The 25758-nt window shown below is 38.4% G+C and overlaps 1 protein-coding gene across 1 annotated transcript in view; it reads left to right on the top strand.

The window, feature by feature from the left end:
- Positions 1–25758, top strand: part of GADL1 (glutamate decarboxylase like 1) — a 564135-nt gene that overhangs the window by 368327 nt on the left and 170050 nt on the right. The window contains exon 12 of the mRNA XM_073678031.1: positions 24579–24778. Within this exon, the coding sequence (XP_073534132.1) occupies positions 24579–24778 (200 nt within the window). The remainder of the gene's footprint in view (positions 1–24578; positions 24779–25758) is intronic.

Raw genomic sequence — 25758 nt, 5'->3', positions numbered from 1 at the left:
TTTAAGGATTTGCATATATAAAACATAAATTATTAGTTTAAGCAGAAAATAGTATTTTTTAAAACGTTATCGATATTGGAAAATTAATAGAAATATCCAAAATCTTTACGCTACACTATATCTTTTAATCTTATAATTGTGTAATTTTGTTTTGAGCGGAAAAAAAAAATCGAAAACAAATTTGAAATGCAGACTGATAATCCACTCTGTCGCCCTTGTCAATACATACACTGACCTCTGCAAAAAGTTAGTCAAGCTTGTTTCAAGAAATCTATTTCTCCAAAAGATGTGATTTGCTTCAGCAATCTCTCTACCTTCCTGAAAATGTGTCATGCTTAAAAATGTGAGAAAACTGTACAGCATATTGGATTATTCAGTCCTTTAACATCTTCATGCTTCATCATTCATATTTTGGAATATTGAACACAAGTTACTATTATTAGTGCTCCTCATTAACATAGGTACAGTTGTGCTCAAAAGTTTACACACCCCTGTTGAATTTTTGCTTTCTTGGCCTTGTTTCAGAGAATTTGAATGATAACAAAAAAACTTTTTCTCCACTCATGGTTATTGGTTGGGTGAAGACATTTATTGTCAAACTACTGTGTTTTCTCTTTATAAATCTTAATGACAACCAAAAAAACCAAATGACCCTGATCAAAAGTTCACATACCCCAGTTCTTAATACCGTGTATTGCCCCCTCTAACATCAATGACAGCTTGAAGTCTTTTGTGGTAGTTGTGGATGAGGTTCTTTATTTTCTCATATGGTAAAGCTGTTCATTCTTTTGGCAAAAAGCCTCCAGTTCCTGTAAATTCCTGGGCTGTCTAGCATGAACTGCGCGCTTGAGATCTCCCCAGAGTGGCTCAATGATATTGAGGTCAGGAGACTGAGATGGCAACTTCAGAACCTTCACTTTGTTCGCCTGTAGCCAATGACAGGTTGACTTGGCCTTGTGTTTTGGATCGTTGTCATGTTGGAATGTCCAAGTACGTCCCATGCGCAGCTTCAGGGCTGATGAGTGCAAATTTGCCTCTAGTATTTGCTGATAACGTGCTGCATTCATCTTTCCTTCAACTTTTACCAAGTTTCCTGTGCCTTTGCAGCTCACACATCTCCAAAACATCAGCTATCCACCTCCATGGTGTTCCTTTCTTCATAGGCCTTGTTGACATCTCTCCAAATGTAACGTTTATGATTGTGGCCAAAAAGTTCAATTTTGGTCTCATCACTATTGTTGAGCGAATTTGTTCGGCATTTCAAATTCGTGTTTGTGTTTGGGGTTACGAATTGTTCGCACCAAAAAAACGGCTCTGCCCATGAACATCCCTGATTTCCACGCTGTCACGCAGATCATGGAATATGGCCTGAGGATTCTCTTATCCCGCAGTGAGTTCTTTATCGGGAGTATCATTTACCTTTGGACTTTGGTCCGGCTCTGGCTTTTATGGACTCTCTTATTGACTAATGGGTGTGTATGTTTCTGGAATATATACAACAACGTCTCAGATACTGACATTATACCCCTGAGGAAGCCATGTTTGGATGGCGTAACTCGTAGGATTCATATATTTGATATCTCCTGTCTTCTTCTGTGGATATATATGGTCTGTCTGTTATGATTCCTCCTTACCTTGGGACCTCTTTCCTTATCCCTTATTATATATATACTTATTAAGTATCCCATTTTCTCTGGGGCCATATATTGGGTATTAAGATGTGTAGTGGTCCTGGAGGGTTTATTTAAACTACTTTGTTAGCCAAATATCAGACCTATTAGGTTATTTTAAATATATCTGTCAAATATTTTCCACAGATCAATTGTTTGTTATAAAAGATCGTATTAGGTTGATATGTCAATTCATGTAAGGGGATTTTGCTGCTTATGTGTTTTTTTCTTGTCTTGCATGTTTTTTAATGATGTTTTTAATGGTTGTGTCTAGTGTCGTAATAAAATTTATATACCTTTTTCATGATATTTTATTTATATTTAACTATTTAGCGTGCTTGGTGCCTCTATTGTCCCTTTTCCCCTTCCTTTCTGAATCCTAATATAGGGCCCCATACAGCAAAGCTTTCACACCAGAATTCTGGCATTAAAAGCTTTGAAAAGTCACAAATTTAGGTGCAACTTAAAGTTACACCTAAATTTTGTTATTTTTGCCATTTTCACGCCAATTTCTCCCAGCTCCACCAAAATGGGTGGAACTGTAGCAGGACGAGGCACAATGGCTGCATAATGCCACAGCTTGCTTATTTCATGATGAGCTGTGGCACTCGCTATGCTAGAAATCTCAGTCCAGTACTTGACTACAGTAGGCCCCTCATGAAGACTGGCGTGAACAACACCGGTTTTGATGAATCAGGCAGGCAGTTTTGGTTTGTTGTGTATATATAACTGTAATAGAGCTATATATATACACTCCTGAATATTGAAATTTCAACACCTAGAAGGAAAAGTTGTGCAATTAGTCCACATTCACACGTTAAGTATTTGGTCAGTATTTTACATTTGGTATTTGTAAGCCAAAATCATGGGGCTCCCAGGTAATGGGGCATTACTACAAGATGAGGACCAGGATGGGGTACATTACTACAAAATGGGGAACAGGAGAGGGCACATTACTACAAGATGTTTGTCAGAATTAATATACAGTATGGCGCTGATTGTAAGACAATATTACTGTATGTGGCCAATTGGGGGAAACAAAAATGTAAAAATGTGAAAAAAAGATCAAAATAAAGCATGACAAAATATTTTTCAACTAAAAAATGCTGTTTTATATATAAACTAAAGTAAACCAAAAAAGTGCACTTTTGTTATCGCCACATTCCCCCAAAATGGTATCACTAAAAATGTCAATTTGTCCTGCAAAGAATGCGGCTCCCCAAATTCAATTTTTTTCTATGTGCGGCCCATATACCCAGCTGAGTTTGAGACCCCTGGTGTATAATCTATCTTACTTTGATTGCATTGCTTAGTCACTGTGTCAATTTCCTTTATAAAAATGGTCCTTTTAGTTTTAAAGAACATTTGACAAAGAATCATCTTGAAATATCAATTGTATGTATGTAACAAAAACAATCTAAACAATTACATTCTGTTTTCTCATGTGAGACAAACATTGCTTATCTATTTCTTTCAACTGTGTGTACATTAAAAATTTATGATATTTTGGTACCAATTCTAAAAACCTTCGTGTGTCAATTGATCCAGGAGTTTCATCAACATCAGAGGTAAGCTGGTATTTTCTAGCTCTCTAAAAAAAAATTCTTAAGGCATTCAACACTCAGAGCAATTTTTAACACTGTTGAAAGTGCATGTTTTAATGTTCAAAATAGTCAGATCTTGGCTAAATCTTAGAGTAAATTAAACCATTTAGGGCATGTTTTATCATAATGAAGTAGGGTAACTTGTTTTGCAGCTGCATATTAAACAGGATTTTACAAAAGAAGAAGCAAAACATGAGAGAAATGTTAGTAAATGAATGTAGTCATGGAAGCATGGCTATGACATGGCTCCAATAAAAATGATACATTTTTGTAGACAACCAATGAGCTAGTTATGAGAAATCTAGTGTAGAAGTCATGTGCAAACCCGTCTGGAAGTGCACTGGGGGCAAGTCAAAGTCAAGAAGCAGGCCAAATGCATTGATGCATCTACAATGCAATTCCAGTCTGATTTTTACATGGCTTTTACACTAGATTTATCATACATGGCATTTTAGTGGCACATTGAATCTCTACAAATGTTTTTATTGAAGGCCAAACGCCTATATAGCCATACTACAGCTTCCATATGTAAAAAACATGCTGACTGGTTTCTTTTAAAGGATGTGAAAAGCTTTTTTTATATTATGCATTTATGGCTAATAATAAATATTTTAGCATTATAAGTTTTGAAACATGTGGCTTTTTTAACTTATTTATCACATTACATAGCTGACTAGACAATGAGTTGAAGAGAAAGCAACAATGAGAAAGCAACCCACAGCCACCCACTCACAGAGCGTAATACTTCCATGGCATCTGTGAAAGAGATTCTAGTGCATCTTTAAGGCCACTGCTCTACTATCAGTATTTGGTCAGCATTCAGTCAGTATTTTTTCTCTGGAGTGGGAGCCATAAAACAGCTGACATCAACCCCACAAAAATTACTCCACTTGCCACCGCACCAGGGTAAGTGGGAAGAGCAATGCTAAGCGTCAGGTTTGATGCATCTTATGGATGCGCCATTTCTGGGGCAGCTGAGGGCAGATGTTTTTAGTCTGGGAGGGGGGCAAATATCCATGAATCCTTCCCAGGCTATTAATATCAGCCCACAGCTGTCTGTTTAGCCTTTCCTGGTTAGTAATTTTCGGGGGATGCTATGTCATTTTTTTTCTGGGTTCCCCCCCATAAACTAACCAGTAAAGGCTAAGCAAGCAGCTTTGAGCTATATAGTTATTAATAGCTTGGGAACCTTTAGGGCTTTTGGCCCCTTTCCCAGATAATTAACATCAGCACCCAGGTGCCGGCTTTCCCTTAGCTGTTTATGAAAATTAAAAGGAACCCCACGCCATTATTTTTTAAATTGATTTATTTAAATAATAAATACAAGTCAAGAAAAATAAGCACTGATTGTATATCACACTGACATACTTCTATCTATCATCTATCAAGTTCCTCATCGCTATCTATCTCTATCTTTCAACATCTTTATTACATAACACTCTTTATTTTCTATGCTGCATTTCATTCCATATGCGTCACACTGACAGCACATGGACTCACGGACATGAACAGCACACAGACACATGAATGTCACATACGTACACACGAAAGGCACATGGACACGGACCATGTATCTCACCAGTGCTGTTTTTTCCTGTACCAGAATCACCAGAATGTGTGAAGGATGCCTTGGGACACAGTCAGATGGCTGTATAAAATGGACGACGATTGCATCTTAATGCTCGGAATGGCCGTCGGTTCTCCTGACCCAAGCATGACCGCATGTACAGTGATGAAAATAAGTATTTGCTACACTGTAGATTTTGAAAGTTTTCCTACCTACAAAGAATGGAGAAGTCTGTAATTTTTATCGTAGATACACATCAACTGTGAGAGACAGAATCTAAAAAAATTCAGAAAATCACATTGTATAATTTTTACATAATTAATTTTCATTTTATTGCATGAAATAAGCATTTGATACAGTAGAAAAACACAGCTTAATAGTTGATAGAGAAACTTTTGTTTGCAATTACAGAGGTCAGACGTTTCCTGTAGTTCTTGACCAAGTTTGCACACACTGCAGCAGAGATTTTGGTCCACTACTCCCCACATAATTTCTCAAGATCTTTCAGGATTCAGGGCTATCACTTTGCAACACTGAGTTTCAGCTTCCTCCAAAGATTTTCTATTGGGTTTAGGTCTGGAGACTGGCTAGGCTACTCCAACACCTTGAAATGCTTCTTACAGAGCCATTCCTTTTTTGTGTGTTTCGGGTCATTGTCATGCTGGAAGACCCAGCCATGACTCATCTTCAATGCCCTTACTGAGGGAAGGAGGTTGTTGGCCAAAATTTCTCGATACATGACCCCATTCATCTTCCCTTCAATACTGTGCAGTCGTGCTGTCCCCTTTGCAGAAAAGCACCCCAAAGTATGATGTTTCTTCCACCAAGCTTCATGGTTGGGATAGTGTTCTTAAGGTTGTATTCATCCTTCTTCCTCCAAACACTGCGAGTGGAATTGATACCAAAAAGTTATATTTTTGTCTCATCCGACCACATGACCTTCTCCCATGTCTCTTCTGGATCATGTAGATGGTCATTGGCGATCTTCAAACAGGTCTGGACATGTGCTGTCATGAGCAGGGGAACCTTGTGTGCCATGCTGGATTTTAATCCATGACGGTGTAGTGTGTCACTAACGGTAATGTTTGAGACTGTGGTCCCAGCTCTCTTCAGGTCAATGACCCCTGTAGTTCTGGACTGATTCCTGAATCATCCATACCCTACGAGGTGAGATGCTGCATGGAGCCCCAGACCGAGGAAGATTGACAGTCATCTTGTGTTTCTTCCATTTTCTAATAATTGTGCCAACAGTTGTTGCCTTCTAACCAAGCTGCTTGTCTATTGTCCTGTAGCCCATCCCAGCCTTGTGCAGGTCTACAATTTTGTCCCTGGTGTCCTTCGACAGCTCTTTGGTCTTGGCCATGGTGGAGAGGCTGGAGTGTGGTTGAGTGAGTGTGGACAGGCGTCTTTTCTTCAGGTAATGAGTTCAAACAGGTGAAATTAATACAGGTAATGAGTGCAGAGTAGCAGCGCTTCTTTAAGAAAAACAGGTCTGTGAGAGCCAGAATTCTTGCTGGTTGGAAGGTGATCAAATACTTATTTCATGCAATAAAATGCAATTTAATTATGTAAAAATCTTACAATGAGATTTTCGAGATTTTATTTTTAGATTCTATCTCTCACAGGTGAAGTGTACCTATGATAAAAATTACAGACCTCTCCATTCTTTGTAGATGGGAAAACTTGCAAAATCGGCAGTGTATCAAATACATCATCATTATTGGCACCCCTTCATTTTTTTCAAAGACTGTGCAATATCTTCAGAAATAAATGGAAATGTACCAAATATATATCCTCAGGATTTTTTAACTAGCAATTAACAATAAAACATTGTTTTCCAACTTCCATGTTGCAATTTCAAAGAAAAAGCAGAATAAACAGCATGTGCAGCAATAAAGGCACCCCTAATTAATACTTGGTTGCACACCCTTTGGCATTGCTGACAGCCTCCAAATGGTTCTTGTGGTCTTCTATAAGCTTCTTGCACTTCTCAGCTGGAATTTTCTACCCCTCTTCCTTTGCAGTTTGTTCAAGCTCTTGAATGTTTGCAGGGTTCTTTTTCCCAATGACAGAATTCAGCTCAACCCAAAGATTTTCAATGGGATTGAGGTCAGGACTCATTGCTGGCCATTTTAAAACAGTCCATTTTTTTATTTTTCAACCACTCCTGTGTACTTTTTGTTATGTGCTTTGGGTCATTGTCTTGTTGGAGGACCCATGATCTTCTCCAACCAAGTTTTCTTTTAGTGGGTAGGACATTTCGCTCTAAAATCTCTTGATAATTCTCTGATTTGATGATTCCTGTGATACAGTCAAGGCCTCCAGAACAAGACGCAGCAATGCAACCCCTCAGCATTATGGATCCTCCACCCTGCTTAACTGTTGGTATGTTGTTCTTTTCCTTATAAGCTTCATTGCGCCATCTGTAAATAAACTGTTGCTTTGCATTGCCAAAAAGCTCTATTTTTGTTTCATCTGTCCACAGAACACTTTCCTAGAAGGATTGTGGTTTGTCAAGGTACTCTTTGGCAAAGATCAGTCGTTCCTTTTTGTGTCTTTTCTCCAGCAGTGGTTTCCTCCTTGCCTTCACCCATAAAGCTATGCTTTGTTTAGTGGGTGGCTTATGGTACTTGTTGAAACCATGACCCCAGATTGTTCCAGGTTGGCCTTCAGGTCTTTGGATGTTGACTTAGTGTTTTTTTTCCACTGTTCACACCAACCTTCAAAGACATCTCTTGTCAATGTTCTTTTTTCCCCCACGTCCAGGGAGGTTGCTGACAATTCTATGCTTGACAAACTTCTTAATAACACTGCGCCCTGTTGAAACTGGGATATCAATGTCTTTGGAGATGGCCTTATATCCTTTGGAAGTCTTGTGTTTGATATTAATAGCAGTTCTGATGTCCTCAGATAGCTCCTTACCATTGTGATAAAGAAACAGGGCCAACCATTTGGCTTTTTAAAACACTGAAGTCATCATTCATTGGCTACTTCATGTCACGTGGGCATCAACAATAAAATCACAGGTGAATCTCTTTTGTGATTTACCACAGGCGAGTCAAAATGTGTTTCCATACTAAATTAATGTAAAGGGTGCTAATACCAGTGACACAGCAAGCTTTAGGTTTTTCTATTTTTCCCTCTTATTGTTTTTTTGTTTTAAATTATTGTTTATCATTTGGTCTTTTGTATTTAACACGAGTGCTCTGTACAAAAAAACTGTTTCACTTGATTATTTTTTTTCAGGATATGCTCCACACTATGTACTTAAACTTCATGGGTGCCAATAATGATGAGCAGGACTGTACTTATTTTCCCCACTGTACTTCTATGCAGCTATCACGCTCGGGTCAGTAGAGCCACCAGCCACTCCATACACTGCGATGCGATGGTCGTCCGTGTTATATGATTGTCTGACTGAGCCTGTCCCTTACAGGTTGCAGAAAGTGTTAACTGAGAATCTGCCAGTAAGCTTATTCTGATGGTCTAGTTGAAGAGTTTGTAACTCTTTTACCTGCCTTTTTTGAGCTCTTATCAGCAGATAACGCTAGCTTACCGTACCAGCATAACATTTTGGAACAATTTGAATAAAATTAAAGGTTAGGACCCAAAGTTTATGGTAGCCTTATTAGGCACCGTTAAAGCTGCTTAGACTACACAGATATCATGCCTACCTAATACTATTCTTAAATGCCCAGTGAAAAGAGTTTTCATCCTGACAATTAGAACAAGCAATTGAAAAAAAGAATGATCTTCTTCACATTATTTGCTTATGTTTATCTATAACTACTATTTTTGCTATTAGAATATGTGCATGTTATTCAGATCTATGTCAACATATAAAGTCAATTCCAATTTTCTCATATCCATTTTTTTGGCATCAATGGATAGTGTTTTAAATTCATATCTTTAAAGTGCAACATTGTGATAATGAAAGCTTTCTGAAGCAAGATTTAAGCAGGATAATACCCAAGTATTTTTATTCATTAGTAGGAAATGGCTTAACATGTTTGATGAAATTAGCCTATTTTTGTTTGAATACAAAGTGCATCCAATAAACATAGCACAGATTGAAGAGAACTCTTGTGCATTCTGCTGTGACAGAGATACCAACATCAATTTCTATCACAGCAGGCTACAACCAAGCCTGGGACTTATTTCACATTAGTATCATCTGTAATGAGCACTCTGCAGTCATACGAGTAACTCAATATTAGAAACAACTCTCCTATCTCTTCTAAAACTGACCTAAAATCTCAACAATTAACAAATGATACCCTGTACATGTATGGTTGTTGCCTACAAGACATAAAACAATTATTTGCTTTGACATCTCAGGAAAAAAAAATACATTTCCATAAATTTCAGTACAAACTGTTGGGACTAAATGTATCAGGCAAGTACAATTAATATATCCTCTTCTCTAATTATTGAAAACTGCCTACTACTACTTTTTTTTACCCAAACAATGGCAGGTAGTATCTAAGTACAGTATATACATTTTGGTATACATGATTATTGGTATTAAATAAAGGTAAAGCCAGCCTATGTGACCATGTCATCAATTGACCTCTTGTCGTAAGTAGTAGAGGTGATGAATGATTACTGGAGATGAGCAGATACAGCAAAATTTGAATTCGCCAGATCGTGTGGCTTTTCCCAGGAGATTCAATTTGCAGCAAAATTGTTCTCCATGAATTTAAAGTACCTCATTATGTTCTGAGGTCTAGACAAAAAAAAAAAATCTTTAAAGCCCCTCTGCTCCTCACCGTCCCCTGTCCATTATTTGTCAAATCTTCTTATCACCGCCTTGGCACACTTGGTCAGGTCATCCAGTTCTGAGGCCCCGGCAAAGTTCTGTGCAGCACACGTAAAGTCACAGTGTATGTCATGACATTGTAAACTTACACGCATGCACAGAACTGTCCCAGGTCCCATCAGAGCCAGTAGTCCTGGTCTAGCATAACAAGGTCTGGGATTTCAGCACACAAGACAATGATAAGAAGATGCAGCAAGGTCCGTGAGAATCTTAGGAGTTGAGAATCTTAGTGAGTTTCCACTGCAGAAACGCACTAAAACGCATGTAATCTGCACATGACAGTATCAATAAAGCTTTGAGTCAGAGAGATGAGCGGTGCAGTGAATATAACTGTTTTTTTATTATAATCTTTTGAAGGCCCTTTATCATTTAACAAAGTGCTGAATCCATGCAGAAGTAAAATAAAAAATATCATCATTTTGGCAAATGCAGATTTTTGTAAAATTTGTTTAGAATTCAATGCCACTCAAATAAATTCTTTCATCTCTAGTGACTATGCACCAAATTCTCTTTACTGAAGTCTATTGGAGTCGGGATGGAGACAGCCAAGCCAACAACACACATCTTATCTTGGCATATATTATCCTAATAGTGTCCTTAAAATATAATTCAGATGGACTAACCCCTTCCTCATACGTGGAATGATTGGCTGGCCATCTAATGTGTATTTCAGTGTTTAAACTGTTTCTTGATGGAAAATGTTGAGTGAAGAAAGTATTTGTCATGGCCACTGCCAGACATTTCTGGCATCAGTTTATTTCCACCTCTGGGTTGGAAACACATGCACATGCAGTCTAACTGAGCATGCATGGGTGTGTGGGGGTCAGGAAAATTTTCTGCAAATCAAACAAGTGTTTGGCTGTCAGCTATTTAATAAGGACCAGAGCTTTTGCCGTTTTTGCGTTTTCGTTTTTTGCTCCCCTTATTCCCAGAGCCATAGCGTTTATATTTTTTGGTCAATATGGCCGTGTGAGGGCTTATTTTTTGCGGGACGAGTTGTACTTTTCAACGCCATTACTAGTTTTACCATATCGTGTACAGGAAAACAGGAAAAAAATTCCAAGTGTGGTGAAATTGCAAAAAAAGTGCAATACCACAGTTGTTTTTTATTTATTTTTTTTACCACGTTCACTGAATGCTAAAAATTACCTGCCATTCTTATTCTCCAGGTTATTATGAGTTAGTAGACACCAAACATGTACAGGTTCTTTTATATTTAAATGGTGAAAAAAAATTCCAAAATTTGGTAAAAAAATAAAATAAAAAATAGAGCCATTTTCTAAGACCTGTAGCATCTCCATTTTTCGTGATCTGGGGCTGGGTGAGGGCTTATTTTTTGCACGGGGCTGACGTTTTTATTGATTACATTTTGGGGTAGATCCGATGTTTTTATTGCCCGTTATTGCATTTTATTGCAATTTTGCTGCGACCAAAAAACTTAATTCTGGCGTTTAGAATTTTTTTCTCGTTACGCTGTTTACCGTTCGGATTAATTCTTTTTTTATATTGATAGATGGGGCGATTCTGAACGCGGCGATACAAAATATGTCTATGTAGGGTTTTATTTTTAATATTTTATTTTGAATGGAGCGAAAGAGGGGTGATTTAAACTTTTATATTTTTTTTATTTTTTTTATATTTTTAAAAACGTTTTTTTTTCACTTTGTGCATGCTTCTATAGTCTCCATAGGAGACTAGAAGCAGCAACTATCCCATCGCTTCTGCTACATACAGGGGATCAGAAGATCCCCTGCATATAGCAGAATTGGTCCTGTGCTATGAGCGCCGACCACTAGGTGGCGCTCATAGCGACCAGATCATGACAACCACAGGCGTCTGCTGCAGACCCTGGGTTGTCATGCCCACCCATCGGTGACCCACGATCACGTGATGGGGTCGCCGATGGGCGGGGCTTAGGACGCGCTTCCCGGAAGCGCTCGTTAAATGCCGCTGTCTGAGATTGACAGCGGCATTTAACATGTTAACAGCCGCGGGTGGATCGCGATTCCACCCGCAGCTGTTGCGGGCACATGTCAGCTGTAAGAATCAGCTGACATGTGCTCGGTTCAGTGAGGGCTCAGTGCCGCAGCCCTCACTGAACCGGGGGAGGAGTGCTATGACGTACTAAGACGTCATGGGTTGCAAAGGGGTTAATGTATATGTCCATATTAACAGTGCAAAAGATTGTATAGTTACCAATAAAAGATGAGCGGATAGATTTAATGCAAATCAGATTCACGTTAATGAAACTTGTTTTAGGAAATCCACTGGATTTGGCGAATTCAAACAATTTGTGATTCAATTCACGTAATTTTCCAAAAATGCCTGCCGCTTTTTTACACAATGCAAAAAATGTCATCATCTAGAGAAGGCTGAAATGACCTTGGGCATGATCGGACATGCTTCTCAATAATGCTTGGTAACATTCACATCACACAGTATAGTACATCACACAGTGTTGTCCCCACTGTACAAAAGAAGACTTGCTGTTTTATTTGGCCCCATTTCCACCCAACATGATTCGTTCCTGTTTTTTTTCAGTATATAGTATGGTAAAATGAATAATGTCTTTAAAAAAGTCATCTCACAATAATCAAGCTCTTATTTGGCAATTTTAGCAGCAAAGTAAAAAAAAGTTCTGGCTCTTGGAATGTGAGGTGGAAAAAAACGAAATAAAAAAAAGGCATTATCTCCAAGGGGTTAAATAGTCACTGTTATGTCAACAAACTTCGCAAATGTATTAGGAAGTAGTGTTGAGCGAGTATGTTCTGTTAACCCTTTCGCCGAGTATGCTCGGGCCCAACTCCGAGTTTTTACAGCTGCTCGGTGATATGGTTGAATCACTCCCGTGTGCATGATTTGCAACTGTTTGACAGCTTTATTACATGTGAGGAATGTGTAAGAAATAGACATTCCTCACATGTAATAAAACTGTCAAGCAGTTGCAAATCATGCACACGGGAGTGATTCAAGCATATCACCGAGCAGCTGTAAATACTCGGAGCTCGGCCCGAGCATACTCGGCGAAAGGGTTAACAGAACATACTCGCTCAACACTAATTAGGAGGCATGCACTTTTTGATAATTTTGGCTTAAATCTCAGTTTTAATATATCTGATTCAGAATGTTTGAAAGTAGCATTCTTTTTTTTGTATAGTAACTCTCGTAATAGTAATAAGTTGTTGGCGATATTGTAAAATTTAAATTAAAAAATGTCTATAACTTTGTAAATTGGGGGTTTCCACCACCCTTCCTCTTGAGCAGTTATCCCATCTAGATAACTCCATCCATGCCTGAGACTCTATCTTGCAATAAAAGGTTTAGTTACCACGATGAGTTTTTGACACTGCATATTTTCGTTGCGCAAAACATACAGCGTCTTACACCTCCAACAAAGTGGATGGGTTTTAAAGAAATCTCATACCCACTTTTTTTATTTTTTCTTGCTTTCTAAACTGACCTGCGGTGCGTTTTTGAAATCTGCAACACGTTACTTTCTCTTGCAGATCTGCTCAGTTTTTTTTGCGTATTTTTCCCATAGTATGGCAATAAATGAGGAAAATACACACGTAAGAAGCACATATGCATTTTTAGTGTATTCCCACTGCGGAAACGCACTAAAAACGCATGTAATCCGCACATGACAGTATCAATAAAGCTTTGTTAAAGCTAAATACCAGGAAGTGTCAAAAACAAAGCAGCTTTATTTAAAGAGAAGGTGCCGCGATTTTTATTTTTGTATTAATAATTATTGATTATACATTCAATTCTTTTTAATACAAAATTAAATGTACTACTTTAATCGTTTTTTATTTATTACTTTTTACTTCAGCCACTAGGGGCTTCCATTTGCATTTGGGGGTGTGTAAGTGTCTGAGCACGACACTTACATTCTTCAAATAAGGCAGCCTCTGGACATAAGAGACTGCAGCCACCGTCCGACCACATCTCTTGTATTGAGGCTGCTCCTCCAGCCTCTAGCTGTGACCTTGTCACTCCCCCTGGGCTGTCCAGGTCACAGCTGTGGGGAGGAGATTGGCGCTATCTTTGTGTAGCCGCGGGCTGCACTTTCCCCCTATCATCGCCCACACTTTCAGCAGCTGCTTCCCCTAGTGTTTAAAAGTGGAGATTCCAAACCTTTTTAAATTATTTTTCACATTTTACATCATTATGAACAATTGTAATATTAAAAAAAAAAAAAAACACAAATACTTTACAATTTTTCAATTTTGAAAAAAACATTTTTTGATGGCAACTTACCTTTAAAACATGACATACCAAAAAGAGACGAAAACCACAGCATCAAAAACCATGATGAAAACAAATGTAAAAAAAATGCACTCAAAAACCCAATTAAAAAAAACGCAACTAATCTAATTTACTTAATAGGAATCTGCAACATCAAAACACTCACCAAGTACTCATCGTGGGAGCATAGCCTGAGAGCGTTATTTGCATTGCTGGTTATAGCAAATTTGTGTTCAAGATAGGAAATAAAGTTTGAGCCCCTTAGGGCGAGTTACTAATGTGAATGATAACAGTCCATGTGTAATGCTGCTGAATAGGTTGAGGTAACTGTATATGAGCAATCTGAAATAAGTATATAATATTCGGCATTGGCATATTGACCTTTATAAAAGAAAAGTGTGTGACCGCAGGGGTTTTTTTGCTCATTATGTGGGTGTGTTGTGACACAATCTGCAGTAATTCAGAATAAAGTATAGTACAATAAAATTGCTTCATTGTAGCTGGATACTCTAATCTGTTTTTTGTGCTTCTGCCTTAGGCCCATATTTATTTCTAAAAGAATTCTCCACTTCACCAATTTTGTTGTATTCTTAATGAATAGAACTATTGCCACCTAATTTTTTCGCTTAAGGAACCATGACTCTTACTCCATTGTAAGATAAACTGATCGATTTACCTGTCTTTTAAAGAACTGCAATTCTGCAGTCAAAAAGTAATTTTCTACCTGGATCAACCTGTGACTATCACAGTGGGAAAATAAAAAAAAGTCTTCACTTGTATGAATTCATTATCTTTAGCGAGTCTGTTCTTCCGTATAATCAGTACAGGTTTTCTCATTTTCAGGCTCTTTTCAAGTCTGTCTTTTTCTATACATATCTTTCTATATCGCTCCAAAAAGTCTCCACTTAAAATTACTATGTAAAGACACCTGTAAGCAAAATTGCTTCATCTAGAAGTTTTACTGCAAAAATATAATAGGTGTTTGTTTATACCTGAGACATAGAGAGAGGTGTACCCTTGGACCCAATCTAAAATCTGTTACAGAGCCCCACACCTGTCATTTATACATCTAGTGTGTTTTGATGTGGTAGAAGGACCTTCGGGCCCTATTAAATACCATGGCACAGGTGCTATTTCCATCTTTGCACCTAATGGAGCTATTCCCTTGCAATTGGTTTAGATACTTGTGTTAGAATTGTTAAATCCACTTGCATTATAGCTAAAAATAATGTATTTTTTATTATATGTAGCATATATGTAGAATTTTCTGTGCATTGACCTTTAGATTTTAATGTTAGAATACAAAAATTGTCATCTCGGGATTTGTCAAGAAAATTAAAGTCTTTCTTTTGCTGTGATATGATATGTCTAGTACTCGAGAAAGATTGGATTTTTTTTTCACATCCAGTATTTAATGCACTGTTGAAATACTGTCAACTTTTATAGCAGAAATGTACAGAGCAGCCAACTTATATCATAAAGCAAAAGGCATAGAAAACAGATGGCATTTCTTTGGGGACTATAGCAATCATTACTGAGATTGGATTGGTTTGTATTATGCCGAGTGAAAGAATTTCCTATCACAGCCCAATATGATTTGCAACAATTCTCATTATTCATAAAACTAGGAGTAATGCTAGAAATTTAGCATGCTCTGTCATTTCTGGTAGCAGGCGCTACACTATACGATCATTAAAGCCAGCAACAGCAGCTGGTCTAAAAATATGATAAAGAGGAACAATGGCTAAATGTATTTATATCTATCACGCCTACACAAAAGTTGGCTGGGTGATTAGAAGCACTGGCGGCAGCAATTATGTTAAAATCTCAGTGTAAATGAGTTGTCTGCCTACAGTATTGTCTGTTACCTTTCTGCGTGTCTAGAACTAGGTTGTTAAAATATACAAAATAAATTGTACTTAAAGGGAAATATAGCTTATTTGCAAAACAAATAAAAAAATCCAAATGTTGCAAAGAGGAAATGCTTTACAGAATTAGAAATGTTTATAGCTTTTTATTACCACCCTTTGCCTTCAAAACAGTATAAAATCATCAATTCTTCTAAGTACACTGGCACACAATTTTTGAAGGAACTCAACAGGGAGGTTGTTCCAAACATCTTGGAGAACTAACCACAGATCTTCTGTAGTCATAGGCTTGTGAAAATCCTTCTGTCTCTTCATGTAATTGCAGACTAGATAATATTGAGATGAGAGGTCTGTGGGGGGCCATATCATCGCTTCCAGGACTAGAATCCTTTAAAGGGACTTTGTCAGCAGGATTTCACACCCCAAACTATCTTTATACGAATGTAGTGTTTTCAAATACAAGTCAAACAATGCATTTGTAAGACGTGCCATTATTGCGAATAACATCAATAATGAATGACGTGGATGCTGAACAATAACAAAATCAAGAAATATTATTATCAACAACACCAATATCAAATGATAAGAATATGGAACAACAAAACCTAAGATAAAAACAAAATGAGCAAATACCTTGTCAATAGTAAGTAAATAAATGCAGTAAATAGTAATTGTACATGTAACTAACATAGGGTACTTAGGTATCACTACTTTGATCAAAAAATTGTAAAAGCCATTCCACCTCGACAAGTTCTACCCAATAAGGACGGTCCTATGTCTATCTGTATTGCTTGGAACATAAGACAGGGTCTTATATTATTTTTTGCTCTGAAAAATGGGTTAGGGATTATTTTCATGGAATGGCACTTTCACAAAATTATATCATCCTACAAAGAGACAGAAGCAAGAGTCATCCAAATTCAAATATAATAGACTTTATTGATCAAAATCAAGATATATAAAACACTAAAAACAAGGGGAAACAACACAGAATTAACTACGTCAATAAAGTCTATTGTATTTGAATTTGGATGGCTCTTGCTTCCATCTCTTTATAGGTTGATATCATCACATGACCAGTTTGCCGCCTCCCACACCAAACACCAGTACTGACTGTACCTAAGGTCTATTTTTGGAGTAGGGCTTATTTTTCAAGCATACTCCAAAAATCCTGTTAAATCATGCTAGGGCCTATTTTTTAGGTAGGTCTTATTTTCGGGGAAACACAGTATTAAGTCTTTCTATGTGTTTACAGATCCCAAAATAGATGGGGCAGAGAAGGACCCAGAACCGACTGTTCAGACACCTGCCCGTGGAAAGCTATATAGATAAAATGCCCAGCCCAAGAAGGGGGAGCCACACCCCTGTTTGTACAAAGTACAAAAAACGAATGCAAAACCAAAGAAATGAGCCATAACCTATGTTGGTATAAGTGCAATGAGTAGGTACACATTCATACTGTGGCCGTTTAACTGACAAAACTCAGGATAAAAACATGTAAATAACATAGTTTTTGATTGAGTTGAGGTCAGAGGACTGTGGGGGCCAATCCAGCACCTCTACTTCATTGTCACTGAACAATTTCTTCGTCAATCTCGACATATGCTTTGGGCCATTATCCTGCTGGAACACTATGTCGCCCTTTTCATACCCATAGTACTGGAGTGTGCGAAGTAACTCGTCTTTTAGCATACTCACATAAGGCTCAGCAATAAGACCACCATTGATCCTGGTCAAGTATCCAATGCTTTTGGTTGTGAAACAACTCTATATCAGGGCAGCACGGTGGCTCAGTAGTTAGCACTGCAGCCTTGCAGCGCTGGGGTGCTGGGTTCAAATTCCACCAAGGACACCATCTGCAAAGAGTTTGTATGTTATCCCCATCTTTGCGTGGGTTTCCTCCCACATTCCAAAGACATACTGATAACAAATTTAGATTGTGAGCCCCAATGGGGACAGTGTTTATAATGTCTGTAAAGCACTGTGGAATTAACAGTGCTATATAAGTGAGTAAAATAAATAAAATATCAGGCTTCCCCCATAGAACTTGACAGTTCCTTCAATTTCTCAATCCGTTAGCCCCTTTTTCCCTTGTTTCTTCCAGACCCATTTGCACCCATCACAGTCTAGTCTATTGACTCTCCTCTCATCAATCCATATCACCCATTTCCAATCTTCTACTGTCCACTTTTTGTACTTTTTTGTAAACTCAAGCCTTTTTCAGGCCACCATTCCAGACTTGTGTAATGTGCGTTGCAGAGTACTTGCATGAGCGTCTGTGATCTCACTATTACAAAGCAAATGAGCCATCTCCACTGCCATGTTTGTCACACTAGAACAGATAGACCTTGTAGTGAGCCGACCTGTTGACTCCAATATTTTGCCTGGACGTCCACCTCTTGGCTTTTGAATGGATGGATTGACTTCATTTCATATTCTTCCAACTGTCATGGCACTCACATGATACAGTTTGGCAATTTTCTAGGCCGAGAGACCGCTATCGATGAGCTGGATGATGCTGTTTCTCTTTTCTTGGGAAATCTTCTCCATTGCTGCTCCTCAATTTGAACCAGTGTCCATTCTCTTGGGAATCAAACTAATAACACACTGAGCTATTAGGGAATGTGAGAACAGATTGTAATTTGTAGTATACAGGAAGAAGAAAATGTTTCTACCAACAGGAGCAAGACAGTAACAATGCAGCGACATGACAAGAATCTGCGTAACTAATCAAATGCTAAATAGTTGCAAGTCAAATCTATGTATGAGATAGCCAAGATATGGAACCTGAAAGTCGAAAGTTCAAAACATTGTTACCTTTTTGCTAATCAGTGTATTACAAAGTTGCTTATTTTTATGTGTACTATTAATTTATGTAACAAAAATAAAAATGACAGTTACACTTTAAGCTTATAGTCATTTCCATCATGCTACCAGAAAGGAACCTTTCATATAGTGCCTCCTGGTTATTTCATCTTGTTTTGGCCCTAATCTCCTTGCAATGTCTTTTCCTTGGTATGGCCTATCTCTCTCAGCAACTCATCCCTGAATGTCAAACTTCATCTCCCCATCCCCTCTCTTGTTATGCTTGGGTCTTTATACCCCATCTGGTATGCACATTTTTCACTTTCCCCTTAATCCTGGAGACACTGTATCTCACTTTGTGATCAAATAACTGCTTTGATCTACCTTTTCTTTCCCTAAAATATGCTTTCAAAAGACCTTAAAATCATATCTTCCCCAGTTAGCATTTTGAATGACATCCTGGTTAATTTTCAATAACACACTGTATTGAAATTACACAGAGATGTGTTGGTCAGGTGGTATCCTCCCCTACTGATTGTAATGCTATGGGGAATTTCTTATGGTCTCAGGAGCTTTTGTACTTTAAGATACTGTAAACATTGATATGAGCATCCTGGTTACCACTTCTAAGGCCCTTTTAGATATTGCCCAAGACCTAACTTTTAGCTACAGAACGCAAAATAATATATACCCATATTTCAATAACTTATATCTGTATATCTTACAGCTTTGCATGGCCAATCTGTTCCTCTGTTGCTGAGAACTCAGCTTTTGAATTGATATGCAAATGAGACTTTAGACCAGAAGCCTTTGTCACTCCAGCTCTATTTCCCACCCAACAACTCCTTCTCATGCTTGACTGACAGCCCTTATGATGTTTGTCTTCAGGCAAAGGGGCCATCGGTCAAGCAGGAGGAGGCAATGCTGGGTGGGGAATACATCTGGTATAACAGAGGCTTCATATCTACACAGTCTCATTTGCGTATGAATTCAAACACTGATTTCTCAGTAATGGAGGAAAGGACAGTCTGGGTAAAGATATTGCTAGAATTTTCTTTGAAAAAGGTACATACAAATATAAATAGTTTGGGGTGTGAAATCCTGCTGACAGATTTCCTTTAAAGCAGTTCTTAGTTATATTGGCTGTATACTTGGGTTCATTGTCCTACTACAGAATAAATTTAGACTCCTCCCTAATGGTATTACATGATGGATACATAATTTCTCATTATTGAGCACATCATTAATCTTCACAAAATCCACAACTCTATTTGCTGATATTCAGTTCCAAACTTGCAAGTAACCCCCACCGTGTTTCACTGTTGCCTACAGAAACTCACTATTGATCTCAAACCTTTCAGCCCTAAACCTGCCCTCTGTTAGAGACAAACATTTCACATTTTGACTCATCTGTCCAGAGCACTTCCTGTCATTTTCCTACACGTTTTTATGCTTCCATGCATAGTTAAGTCACTTGGCTTTGCTTCAATGTTGAATTTATGGTATTCGACCACAGTTCCTCCATGGAGGCCACTTTCGGCAAGACTTCTCTTGAACTGTAAATCAATGTAGCTGGGTCCCACTGGTTGTTGCCAGTTCTGACCTGAGGGAACTACTAGACATCTTCTGATTTCAAAAGGAAGTAAGCATCATGTGTTTTTCATCTGCTGCACTTTGCTTGGTCAACCACTACACGTATGGTCATCGTTATTGCTCATTTCTTTGTGTTCTAAATGATAACAAATACAGGCAGATACGTATTCATCATACAATACCATCAGGGAGACATTTGATGGGCTCCAAATTTATTCTACAGCATAAGAACTACCTTTAGCATAAAGTAGAACAAGAAATCCTAGAAGTGGTTATATGGTCCCATAGATTCCTGATCTCAACATCATTGAATCTGTGTGGGATTACATAAAAAGAAAGAAGGATTTGTGCCAGCCTACAGCCACATGAGATCTGAGGTCAGTTCTCCAAGATATATGGAGCAATTTCACTGCCATGTTCCTTCACAAACTGTGTGCAAGTGGAAATAGAAGAATTAAAGAATTCATTTTTTGGAGTTACTAACCTTTTGCCTTCAAAATATCATCAAATATTTATTTGATTTCTCTTATTGTTCATTCACTTTGCAATTGAATTGATAAAAATAAACAACTAACTCTATATTTGGAAGTATTCTCAGTATTTGCAGAATTTTTTTTCACACCTGCCTAAAACTTTTACACTAAACCGTACTTGTCTTTGTGTGTGAGAGTATATGTATGCTATATATATAAATACACACATAAAGACATATACAGTATATGTGTGTGTGTGTCTATATATAAATATACATAAACTGGTGGCACCATTTTACTGGATTATGAAGGTTAAGAAAATGAAATAACTATACTCCATAATTCCATGACCTGTCCCGCCATGTAGCCCTTCTCCACTCCAGTTTTCTTTGCTCCTGTCTTCTGTGAGCCATCCTCAGTATCGGCCGGCACCCACCATCTTACCTTCTTCTTTGCTTCCTGTGCAGACTAGGTCCCGTTATGTGCCGAGACAGATGATATACTTTATTCTTTTGTTGCTTTAATCTACGTTTATTATGCTCTGGGGTCTGGAGAGACCTCAGAGCATAATAATGCACATTTGATTCTCTCTGAATAAATTTGATACAAATCTTATTTTGCGGACATATTTGAGCAAATCTGCAAATTTAATTTTTTTGCAAATTTGTTAATCTTTATTTCTAATCCAATGATCATTTGCAATTCTATCAAACAATTCTCACTTGGGGGGATTTTTTCACTTATCCAATATTGAAATACTATTTTAATGGGAACAAATAATGTAATAATATAAATAATGCCATGTGCTGAAATAAGGGCTTAGAAAATATTACCCTGCTTACTGCTGCTGTTTGCATTATTTTTACAAATAACTCATTTATAGATTTGTAATCAGATGTTTAGCTATAGGGGGTGAAGAGGATACAGCCTACACAGGGGCTGGGGGGCCCAAAGGCCCTTTGTCACAAATGAAGACATCAATAGTTTAAATACAGTGGTGTGAAAAAGTGTTTGCCTCCTTTCTAATTTCTTATTCCTTTGCATGTTTGTCACACTTAAATGTTTCAGATCACAAAACAAAATTAAATATTAGACAAAGATGACACAAGTAAACACAGTTTTTAAATGAAGGTCTTTATTATTAAGGGAAAAAGAAATCCAAACCTACAGGGACCTGTGTGAAAAAGTGATTGCCCCTAAACCTAATAACTGGTTGGGCCTCCCTTAGCAGCAACAACTGCAATTAAGCGTTTGCGATATTTATGGCTGTTAGGCTATGTGCCCACAATGCAGAAATGAAGAAAATTTCTGCAGCATTTCTGCATCTCCCTGGCAGAAAAAACGCATGCAGATTGTGCATGCATTTTTTCTGCAGAAAACATGCGGAATACATGCGGATTCACATGCATACCCACATGCGTTAACGCATGTGTTTCCGCATGCGGACTGACAAGCACTTTCCAAGCGATAGCATCACTTAGAAAGTGCTTGACAACTAGGTCACACTATATAAATCCATGCAAATGGCATGGATTTTTATAGTGTGACAGTAAAAATAAAAAATTAAAGCTATACTTACCCCCGATCCCCCACCGCGTGTGCTGTCGCGCTCGTCCTGGCTTCTTCCGGGTTGCTGACATCTCGCGAGACAGCCTCGCGAGACCACGACGTCATCTCAGGTCCTGGAAGGAGAAGCGCTGCAGGGGCCGCCGGACAGGTGAATATAAACTTTATTTATTATTTTATTCTTTTTTTTACAGGTACAATGGTACCCAGGTCTGGATGAGAGTCTTCTCTCCTCCAGAACTGGGTACCATCCGCACATAGAGACGCATATTATCCGCTTGTACAAATGTACAGACACGGATTCTATGCGTCTCAATGCAAGTCAATGGCGGCGCTTCCGCTGCGCTTCCTCAAAATTAATGAACATACTGCGAATTTATTTGCGCTGCAGAAACGCTGTGGAAAAATCCGCAGCATGTGCATTGACATTGCGGAATGCCATTGGGGACCATGGGGTGCGGATTACCATGCGTTTTTGATGCGTTTCCGCTGCGGAAATTCCGCAGCATAAACGCATGAAAAACGCATCGTGTGCACGCAGCCTTAGACAGCCTAATAACATGTGAGGATTTCCTAGCAAACAGGCAATCATTTCATGCGTTGAGGCTGTCTTGTGACCATAAATCATGCAGACGCAGGGACTCGAGCATAATAGCAGGCCGAAGATACTCGGTAAGCACCCAAGCATGCTCGGTGAAAGGGTTAAACAAGCATGCTTGCTGATTACTACTGGCAATGAGTCTTTTATAACACTCTGGAGGAATTTTGGCTCACTCATCTTTGCTAAATTGTTGTAATTCAGCCATATTGGAGGGTTTCCCAGCATGAACCGCCCTTCTAAGGCCATGCCACAGCATCTCAATCGGATTAAGGTTACAACTTTGACTAAGCCACTCCAAAGTCTTAATTTTGTTTTTCTTATGCCAGTCAGAGGTGGACCTGCTGGTGTGTTTTGGATCATTGTCCTGCTGCATAACCCAAGTGCGCTTCAGCTTGAGGTCAAGAACAGATGGCCGAGCATTGTTCTTCAGGATTTTTTGGTAGACAGCAGAATTCATGGTTCATTTACCACAGCAAATCTTCCAGGTCCTGAAGCAGCAAAATGACCCCAGACCATCACACTACCATCATCATATTTTTCTGTTGGTATAATGTTCCTTTTCTGAAATGCTGTGTTACTTCTATGCCACATGTAAAGGGTCATACACCTTCCAAAAAATTCAACTTTTGTCTCGTCGGTACATAGAGTATTCTCCCAAAAGTCTTGTCAAATCAAGATGTTTTATGGCAAAACTGAGACAAGCCACTATGTTCTTTTTGCTCAGCAGTGGTTTTAGTCTTGGAACTCTGTCATGCTTGCCATTTTTGCCCAGTCTCTTTCTTATAGTGAAGTCATGAACACTGACCTTAACTGAGGCAAGTGAGGCCTGCAGTTCTTTGTTTGTTGTTGTGAGGTCTTTTGTGACCTCTTGGATGAGTCAACGCTGCGCTGTTGTTATAATTTGGTCAGTCGGATAAGGTTCACCAATGTTCCATGTTTTCGCCATTTGAAGCTAATGGCTCTCACTGTGGTTCACTGGAGTCCCAGAGAACAAATGTCTTATAGCCTTTTCTAGACTGATAGATCCCAATTACTTTGTTTTTCATTTGTTCCTGAATTTCTTTTGATCACAGCATGATGTCTACCTTTTGAGGATCTTTTGGTCTAATTCACTTTGTCAGGCAGGTCTTATTTAAGTGAATTTTTGATTGAGAAAAGGTGTGACAATAATCAGGCCCATGTATGGCTAGGGAAAATGAACTCAGCTTCCCAAAGATGTGATAAACCACAGTTAATTTATGTTTTAGGGTGGGGGGGGGCAATCACTTTTTCACACAGGGCCCTGTAGGTTTAGATTTGTTTTTCCCTTAATAATAAAGACCTTCATTTAAAAACTGTGTTTACTTGTGTTATCTTTGTCTAATATTTAAGTTTGTTTTGTGATCTGAAACATTTAAGGGTGACAAACATGCAATAGAATAAGAAATCAGGAAGGGGGCAAACACTTTTTCCCACCACTGTATAACCCTGCCCAAAGGACCATGTTACAAATTTTGCAATAAGCCCAGAAAAAGTTAAATCTCCTTATGTAATACCTTCAGTGCTCTATTGAAGTCTTTGTATTTCCACGTGCTCTGAAAGACTATGTTCAGATCATATTTGAATCCATTGTAATGATATAAAATCTACAGTTTAATACTGGTTATGTCACAATGCAATTGTTACACAATTTAGCTTGAATTACAATGACGGCGGTTTCCTAGTGTAATCAGAATGCATACAATCCACTGTTATAGTTTTATTATGTTTTCTTTATCTTTTCAGGACTTGCTCAAAAGATGTCATTCAGCGGAAGCCTCCTATCTCTTCCAGCAGGATAAATTCTATGATGTTCGATATGACACTGGGGACAAGTCTATTCAGTGCAGTAGACGAGCAGACGCATTCAAATTCTGGATGATGTGGAAGGCTTTAGGGACCATAGGACTCGAGGAGAGGGTGAACCGCGCACTAGCATTATCCAAGTAAGAGAATAAGATGCATTAGTTTGTATAATTAGGTGTAATTTATTTGTACTTACAATACTTTAGCATAACTACTCCAAATATGTGCCCCTTGTACGCCATAAAACACTGTAACTGAAACGTGACCAACTATATTATTTACAAAAGGTAATGTCTATCCTTCCATAACATGGATGCAAAACATATGTGATGCTTGAATATATATGCAGTATTTGTTCCGAAATAAGTCAACAGATGATAGTCCACTATTTCAACCTTGTTTGGTATTTCAAGGAATTTGTCAGGTACGCCTGTGTATGCTTAAAGGGGTGGTCCGAATTCCAGTTTAGTTTTCATCCTAAATCTATCTTTCCGTATCTATTTAATGCCTTAATCTAAACTATTTTCTAATGTACTTGAATTAAAAATTACCTATCCTTCCATAACTAAACTTTTTTTCCCACTTCCTTTTTAAAGACACTTTGTTTGAGAATCACAGTGCATGCTGGGATACTCAAACGAAGTGTCATCAGGGGACAGAGGCAGAGGTCTCTGCCACAGCCTCTGCCCCCTTCTTAATACGAAGCAGCATCAGTGATGCTCGTTTAGGGGCTGGGTTAGTCCCTGCGAGATATGCACAATTACAGCAAGCTCTCTCGATGGGTCAGATCAGCTGTAATGAGCAGGCAACAGAGCACGTTGTCAGAATAAACGATGTGCAGAGACCAGTGCTGCCCCCGCAAGTGACATTACTGGTCTCTGCACGTTGGTTATTCTGACATCGCACTCTGTTGCCTGCTCATTACTGATGTTCTGAGCTGGCAACACAGAGCGTGTTATCATTGTGCAAATCGTGCAGGGACTAGCCCAGCTCCTGAAAAAAGGTCACTGATGACACTTCATTTCAGAGAGGAGGCAGAACTTTCAGCAGTTAACCCAGTTTCTGCCACATGATGACTCTTTATTTGAGTATCCCAGCCTGCATTGGGATTATCAAACAA

Source organism: Phyllobates terribilis, unplaced genomic scaffold (genome assembly GCF_046119375.1).
Source record: "Phyllobates terribilis strain yellow unplaced genomic scaffold, ASM4611937v1 Scaffold_4__5_contigs__length_816908805, whole genome shotgun sequence".
NCBI classification, from domain to species: Eukaryota; Metazoa; Chordata; class Amphibia; order Anura; family Dendrobatidae; genus Phyllobates; species Phyllobates terribilis.
This window is presented reverse-complemented; position numbering and strand designations above follow the sequence as displayed.